This window comes from Lycium ferocissimum, unplaced genomic scaffold, assembly GCF_029784015.1.
Source record: "Lycium ferocissimum isolate CSIRO_LF1 unplaced genomic scaffold, AGI_CSIRO_Lferr_CH_V1 ctg4588, whole genome shotgun sequence".
In the NCBI taxonomy this organism is placed as follows: domain Eukaryota; kingdom Viridiplantae; phylum Streptophyta; class Magnoliopsida; order Solanales; family Solanaceae; genus Lycium; species Lycium ferocissimum.
The window spans coordinates 15,705-24,355 of record NW_026725706.1 but is presented as its reverse complement, the minus strand read 5'-3'; the positions used below and the strand labels follow the sequence as shown (position 1 = coordinate 24,355).

Below are 8,651 nucleotides of genomic sequence, written 5' to 3'. Positions count from 1 at the left end.
CTAGCCATATCTCCCACCATTTGAAAGAAGAAACTATAAGAGACTTAGCTAGAAGAAGATATCTTTTATTGCACAAATATTTGTACAAAGAGAGAGCTAACTTGGAAATTGGATGTCTTAAATCTACATACAAGGCTCCTATTCATAGGTGGGAAAAAACTAGTACATGTATTACACCTATTTACAACACATAGTACAAGTGTCACACTTAAACAAGAAAGTATGTCTTACAATGTAAGATATTTAAAAGGTTAAAAAATAAAGCATAGCGCATGATGCTATACTAGAGAACAAGGAAATAGTAACTTTTATGGCCTTGGGTTTTGGGAAAGCTTTGGTGATGGCAAAGGGGCCCTTCAGTAGTATTTGCATGGTACGGAAATTTGAGAATTTTATGGCTAGATATGGATGACTTTATTTTCATGACAAATGGGAACCTTAAATAGTGTTTGCATGGCATGAAAACTTTGGAAATTTATGGCTATACGGGGGTAGACAATTTATGGTGGTGTTTTTTGGACTTTCATGGTAAACTAAGGTGGGGTAAAATGATGAAAAGGTGACAAACTTGTGCAGATTTTTTTTGCGTTTTTATGATTATTTTTGTTGGGTGAAGAGAAAAAGAACTAAAATATACATGTTTTTTGGTTTTTTCAGATGGGTATATATTGAAGCTAAAAACTTGAAAGACTTTTGCATATTTGTGGTTTTTTCAAATGAATATCGATGATGCAAACAATTTAAAAAGACTTAGGCTAATATTTCGATTTTTTGATATATATATATATATATATATATATATATATATATATATTTTTTTTTTTTTTTTTTTTTTTTTTTTTTTTTTTGATTTTTTCGGTTTTTTGCATTTTTGATGGGGAATTATGGCAATGGAGGTTGGCTAATAAGGTTAAAAAGAGGGGTTTTCTTATTGTCTAATCCATAATTATGCATCATGCTCCTCCAACTTGAGTCTTTCAGCCCTCGTAAAATATTTTCTCGTGCGCGGACGTCCTTCTTCTATAACTCTTACTTTTTTGCCTTTCCTTTTCAGTGATTGTTAAAAGATAATTTTGACCTCCCATAATTTACTTTAATTACTTAGAGTCCTTGAAAAATAAATAAAATAAGACATGCAGCTTAGAAGGTTTAAATAATTTTTATAAAATTGCTCAGAACAATTTCTGCTCCTTTAAATTTACGAAAGGGTTGTTCATGACATCACAAAGTTGTTTAGAAATTAATTAGCATTTTATGACATTTATAAGGTACTTATTTGGTTTAATCAGGAGGAAAGGGCATTTTGTTTTAAAATAACAATAATTATTTTATTATTGAAATTGTCAAAATTAGTAAATACTTTATTCCCTTTAATCAATGGATTTTGAGTAATTTAAATAATTGACCATTTCACTCTTTAATCTTTAATTTTTTTTCATGATTTTTTGTTTTATCAAAATTCGTGTATAATTATCTAATCAATATTTTAATTAGTTAATTAAGTGGACCTTATTGCAAATTGAGGTTTAAATTATTTTGTTATGGCCACAATTAATTTGACGGTTCATGGTTCAACGAAATTGGGTCAATTTGTTAAATTAGCCTTTTTATGGCTTTGGATTGAAATAACCAAATGCATTGGTTTAAATTAATTTTGTTTTTAATCAAAACCACAAAAAAATGGCATTTTATTAAAATCAAATATTTGCAGAAAAAATGAAATCAAAGTTTAAAGGAAAAAAAAAACCTAGAAACAGAAATAAAGACAAGAAAAGAAATGAGCTAACTATGTAAACTATACTAACATTAGCAACAAAATTTAAGAACTAGAAATTCATGTGCCTTGATTTGTATCGATCGTGTCACACCTTCAAGTCTAACAGGTGGAATGGATCAAATTTCTTAAAGATATCTCCAGGCATATATGGATGTAGCTGCAAAGTTCTGTCATTCCTGTTAGCATTTTTATTAGTTAGCTTGCGTCTTTGAAAACCAATTCTGAAATCTGCTTCAAACTGAAATGCATCCAACTCATTGAACTGGTGTGATCCTTGCTTGATCATTCAGTATTGCTGTCTTCTGCATCATGTCGAAGTTCCCACATTGTAGTATCTCCAACTAGAAATAGTAATGTTTCCAGCAAACTGAACTTTTGTTAATACCATGCACTGGAAATAGAACTATTTCCAGTTTTTATTCCCTATTTTTTTGCTTCACTGGTTGATGTTGTGGTAGCTGCTACCTTGTTTGGCTGAGGACCTTATTCTGAAGTTTGGTACTTGAGCCTTCTCCATAGTGATTAGTCTTCTACCTTGTGCTGGTATATCTTGAAAGTGACTGTATTATATTGTCCTTGTAAAATCAAAAACCAGGTTAGTAAAATAACCAGCCAAGCAGTTTCCATCTCTCCATGTATGCTCCACTTGAACTGAATTTCCTCTTCTCTAAAGCTGAATCCTTCTAACCACCAGCTATACTCCATGGTACCTCCCATATACCATCTAGCACCATTTTCATTGTTAGGGAATCAGTTTCAGCTATTAAAAGCAATAACTGATGAGCAACAAAGTATTCAATCCCTTCTTTGATAGCTAGAGCTTCTGCTATTAAGTTAGTAGTATTTTGTAATCTCTTTGCTACTGCATATATGATATCTCCTTTATAGTTTTTCACACAAAATGCTACTGAGCTTCGTCCTGGGTTCCCTCTTAATGCCCCATCTGCATTGCACTTGTAGGGACCTGCATTTGGAGGCTTACACACTACCTGTTTGAATCTGAGTGGTATTTGATTTTCGTTCAATGCTTTCACCATCAAAGGCTAGGTTTTGGGACAATTCTGCAATGAAGGATATTTTTTCGAAAAAGGAGATGCATGCCTTTGTTGATCTCATGTATAACCTTGGTATATGCCACTAATCCACCATGTCTTCTTCCATTTCTACTCTTCCAGATACCGCACATTATTACAACGGTGCACCTTGATATAAAGACCTTAGTGTTGCAACACATGTAGCATTCCACCGGTCATTATTGTTTACTTTATTTGGATGAGAGGCTCTATGATACCTGCTGCTGAGGTGAAGTATTTCCATATTTTACATGCAAATGGACCTGTAATGACCAAATGATCCATAGTTTCCTGCTACTTTTGATAACACCAACACCTTGGTACAATATTAATCTTCATTTTCATAAGAATATCATCAACAGGCAATTTTTTTAACCAAACTCTCCACAAAAAGAATGAAATTTTGTATGGCACTCCTTTTCTCCAGAGTTTGTCAAAACACTGTGCAATTGGAGCCTTTTGCCTTACACCATCCCATGCACTCTTAACTGTAAACTTACCAGAGCTTGTAATCTTCCACCATGGTTGATCCCTTTCTTCTGTTCTTACAAAGGCTCCCAGTTCTTGTCTGACATGATTCACAATGTTTTCTGGTAGAAACCCATGCATCTTTGTAAAACTCCATGGATCACCTTCCATCAACTCCTCCACTTCTTCAACATATTGGTTTGTTTGATCATGTGATGGAATTATCTCATGCAGTGCTCCAAGATTTGTCCAATTATCAAACCATACTGATGCAAACCATCCTTAATTTCCCACCAAATATTGTGTTCCATTTCATCCCTAGCTTCAAGCATCATCTTCCAAGTCTGTGAACCTCATTTCCATTGCACAGTAGTTGGTCTAAAAATTTTACAATACTTATTCCACATGAAGTTTGACCACAAAGTATTACTTGTTCTGAACCTCCACCATAATTTAGCAAATAGAGCTTTTGAGACATCAAATAATGATCTGAATCCTACGCCTCCTTCTTGCCTTGGAAAACACAGATTTTCCCATTTAGACCGGTGCTTGCTTTTCCCTTCTTCCTTAGTTTTTCAAAAGAACTTATTGAACAGCTTGTGCAAATCATGAATAACACATTTTGGGGGAATCATTACAGATAGTAAGTATATTGGGATGCTTTGTAAGACACTGTTGATCAATACAGCTTTACCTCCAAAAGATAACATCTTTCCTTTCCATGCTTGAAGCTTATCCCTTACTTTTGTCATCATCTCCTTATAAAATAACTTCTGCCTTCTTGCATGAAACATAGGAAAACCTAAATAGATGAATGGGAATTCTCTTCTTTCAAAACCTGTCACTTGCTGAACCTCTTGAACAATCTGATTTGCTGCTTTCTTATGCATATAAAATGCACTCTTATCAGCATTTACTTTCTGGCCTGATATCTTTTCATACTCCTGAAGAACGTCCATTACCATCTGTAGTGATTGTTTTTCAGCAGAGACAAAAATTATTATGTCATCAGCATATGACAAGTGATTCAACTTAGAACTCCATTTAGGCATTCCATGTCCATTGAACATGTCATTATCAAACAAAGAATTAAGAGCAGCTGATAGAACCTCTGCAGCCAAAATAAATAAAGCTGGTGATAATGGATCTCCTTGTTTGACTTCCCTTGTAGAACAGAAAAAACCATGTGATTGACCATTAATTAGTACTGAGTACCAATTATTGGCTATTATTCTCCAAATCATATCCACATAACCTTTCGCAAATCCTATTTTTCTCAACACCTGGATTAGGTAGCTCCAAGAAACTCTATCATATGCCTTTGCTATATCAAGTTTGATGATCACATTAGCTGGTTTGCCTCTTTTTCTAATTCCAGTCACCAGCTCTTGAGTTAACAAGACATTCTCAATTATGTTCCTTCCTTTAACAAAGCCAGACTGATTGTTTGATATCAAAGAAGGCAATATACATTCAAGCTTATCATGCAGCAATCTAGAAATGACCTTATTAATGAAGTTACTGTGACTGATTGGTCTCAGATCTGCAAAAGTGCTGATAATGGATTTCTTAGGTAGTAAGACTAAGTTTGTATGAGTGACAGACTTTGGAAGTGTTTGTCCCTCATAAAAAGCCTTAACCACATTATAGACATCAGCTCCCACTATATCCCAACACTTTTGATAGAAAATACCAGAAAATCCATCTGGACCACAAGCACTATCTCCTGATAGTGCAAAAACTGCATTTTTAACCTCCTCCAAAGATGGCATGGCACAAAGGGTAGCATTTTGTTCATCTGAAATCCTCCTTGATACATGATCCAATAAGCTCAAATCTGTAGAGGTTTGTTCCTGAGTGAATTGATTTTCATAAAAGGCAATTGCCTCAGCAGCAACCAGTTCAGTTTCCTCTAACCATTCACCATCTCAGATTTTGAATTCTGGTTAGTTGAAGCCTCTTCCTTCTTCCCTTTACTAGACCATAAAAATATCTAGTATTTCTATCACTTTCTGACTGCCATTGAATGCCAAATTTTTGCTTCCAAAATTCCTCTTCAAAATGCAAATATTTTTTGAATTCTGCTTTTGCTCTTTGCAACACTATTCTATTTTCCTCAGATGGATCCTCTTCAAACAGTTGTTCTTTAATCTTGACTATATCTTCTCTTATTACAAGTTGCTTGAATACATCTCCAAATGTTTCTCTACTCCAAGCTGATAAAGTAGTTTTCAAATTCTTGATCTTCAACTTGAAAGTAATGAAAGAATCCCCCTACATATTTAGTTTTCCAATGTTGCTCCACTATTTGCATAAAGGTCTCATGTTCTAACCAAAACTTCAAGAATCTGAAGTGATTATGATATTCTTGGATTTGGTCACTTGCTGATAAAAGTAGTGGTGCATGATCATATCCAGTTCTAGATAAAATGCTCCATACTCATGTTTCTTAGCCAATCTTGGAATTGTTGATTGACCAAGATTCTGTCCAATATCTTAAAGATGCAATCATGACCGGCTTTGCCATTCCACTAAGTGAATGGACTCCCTCTGAATTCCACTTCTGACAGCTCACATGAATTTACACAAAAAGCAAAATCCTCATATTTAGTTGGATAGACAAGAAATCCACCTATTTTCTCTTGCTCATTCATAATAACATTAAAGTCTCCACCAATTAGACATGGCAAATTAATGTGATTTGCCAAATTGTATATATCATCACACTTTGCATAAACCAAGGTATTGATGAAAGATTTACCACTATTCTGCGGGCACAGTTTAATGGTAATTTTTTGCTCAGTATCCATCAAAACTTCAACATCAACCTCACTATTCACAAAATACAAAATCTTTCCATTACAGTTGTGACCAGCTGTATTCATGTTTAGTCTCCTTCTATACTTGCCTATTTGTCTTGAATTTTGGAAAGGCTCCATTAATGCTATCAAACTTTTGATGTCTGTTTAACATTTGCACTCTGTGGAAGGCCTTCTGAGTATCAACTGACCTTATGTTCCAAATGAAAGCTTTCAACATCATTAGGAACTAAGCATAGAACTTGTTCCCTTCTTCGATAGAGTCCTGGTGGAATAAATTATGGTAACTTCAGTAACCTTGTTCTTTTTCCCTTTCCTGTTTCCCTTGTGCTCATGATTAGGAGTTACATCTGCCTGCTTACTGATTTCTTCCATGTGTTTTTCCATATATTCCTCTTCTACTAACTCCAATTCTGCTCCCTGAACTTTATCACCTTCTGCAATATTGTTGTCCCCCATACTATTCAAATCATGAGAAAATAAGTCATGTAGGTCTTTATTTGGTGAAGACTTCTTAGACACTGCAAGAACCTTATTATTTTCCTTCAACACTAATGCAGTTGACTCTGCACGAGGATCTGTCTCACCATTGATATTTTCCAACTGAATGGAATCTTCTTGTGCTTCCTTTCGGACTTCTGTCACTGCAACCTCTTCACCTGGTATCTTTATTTTGACCTCTTCACTATTTCTGTCAATTCACATGTTATACCCCGCGTTTTCAGAGCATGAGTTTGACGTGTACCTCATCGTAGTAATGAGATGTTTTGAAAGGCACAAGCCATGGAAAGTACGTAACAACGAAGAAAAAGGGTGAATTACGATCTCGTAAGTCGTAATCGGGAAAGAATATTTTGAAACACGGGAACATGGCCATTATTAGTGTAATAAGTGATAAATATCATGTATGGAGAATTTCGGAATATTTCGGGATTGAGCAAATTGAAGAAAATAAGTTCGACGAAAATTTGAGAAACGCGGGACGGATTTTAGTTAACTTTGGAGGCGCATATCTCATAGTATATGTGGAGTTTTAAGGTGGTTCAAAGTCCTAAAATGAAGTTCGTCGAGTCTAGTTTTTAATGCAACCAACCGTTCATTGATAGGACATCGGAGTAGAGAATTATAGACGTTACAAACTGAACTGTCGACGCAGAAACGATATTCCGCGGCACCGCTACGGTACGCTACAAGATGATCGTAGCTACGTAAAACCGACTTCGAAATCCGTTTTAAGGTGTTAAAATCTCATTTTTTTTCATCCAAAACTTCCAAAAATTTCCGGAAAATTCAGCGGCAAAGGGAGGAGCTAAAGAAAAGGTAAGATTTAATCCTTCTTTACATGTTTTATGGATGTGTTGAACGTGTTATGGTGCATGGAAATGGATGGAAAATCATGAGAGGTTGTATGTTGGGAGTTGTAGCCGTGGGTGTATGTTGTTGATGTAAGCATGACGAACCAATTTTATGTGATGTAATTTGATAGTTGTGGATGTTGTGGAGTGTGAAAATGAATTAAAATCATGAAAATATGGATGTTAAAGTTGAGTTGTGAAAGTTGAAGGTTGGCCGTGTGTTGTGTGTATGGTGTGATGATAGTGATTTAATTGTATACAACATGTTTGTGTGTTATGGTAATGTGTAGAAAGTGAATGAAACTTATGGAATGGTGTAGGTTGAGGGTTGGCCGAATAGGGGCTTTTTTGGTAGCTTATAGCGAATTGATTTTATTTGGTATGTTTTGGTTGTTGTCGTCATGAATCCAATGAGGTAAATAAGAGCTTAATGTGCCAAGTTGGTGTTGTAATTGTTGGTGGGCTGATTTAGAACCTTAAGAAATTTTAATGTGGTTTCATGAATTGGTGGAAGATAATGTCGTCAATGTGTGAAATTGTTAGTATGGTTTATGAGTTTGGAAGAAAAGAAATGCGTTGTTGATATTTCCTTGGACTTGGAGGGTTTCGGGTTGCCTTATGTTTTGGTTGGATTGTTTTGAACAATTTTGTGAATTGTGGGAAATGTTATTGATTTGTGTTTGAAAGGTTTGAATTGTTATTCGAATATGCGATCGTTGGTAGTAGTTTGAAAATATGTAGTTAAGTTGAATATAATTGGAATGTTGTCGAAGTATGTGGAAATGACTTGTTAGTGTTAGAATGCGTTTGAAATTACTTCTTGATGTTGTTGAAATGGTTGTTGGTATTGTTGTTGACGATTTGGCCGAGTTGAATTCTCGGGGTTGGTGAATATATAGGGGAAATGCTGCCCAATTTTTGGTAGAAAAAGCAATGGTTTGGGATTGGATCCTTTAGCGGACTAATGTTCGATGCCTATTGATGTTGTTGTAGATTTTGAGAAGACGAACTTACGTTTGGATTAGCTTAGGAAGCAAGCCGGTATGTGAAGCTTACCCTTCTTTTCTTTTGGCATGTCTTAGACGGATTAAGGTATGACATGATTTGTGCCTTGGGGTAACTCCATTCGTAAATTTTGAGTAGGTTTGTGATTCGTATT

At 35.1% G+C, this 8,651-nt stretch overlaps 1 protein-coding gene across 1 annotated transcript; it reads right to left on the bottom strand.

Annotated features, from left to right (window-relative positions):
• Positions 1–2,460: 2,460 nt before the first annotated feature.
• Positions 2,461–6,203, bottom strand: LOC132044466 (uncharacterized). The gene is made up of 7 exons (XM_059434960.1): positions 5,904–6,203; positions 5,701–5,802; positions 5,328–5,592; positions 4,005–5,230; positions 3,749–3,884; positions 3,351–3,599; positions 2,461–2,741 (listed from the first exon to the last, which is right to left on the bottom strand). The coding sequence occupies exons 1-7, from the start codon at positions 6,201–6,203 to the stop codon at positions 2,461–2,463; spliced, it is 2,559 nt and encodes an 852-aa protein (XP_059290943.1).
• Between the last annotated feature and the right edge of the window lie 2,448 nt (positions 6,204–8,651).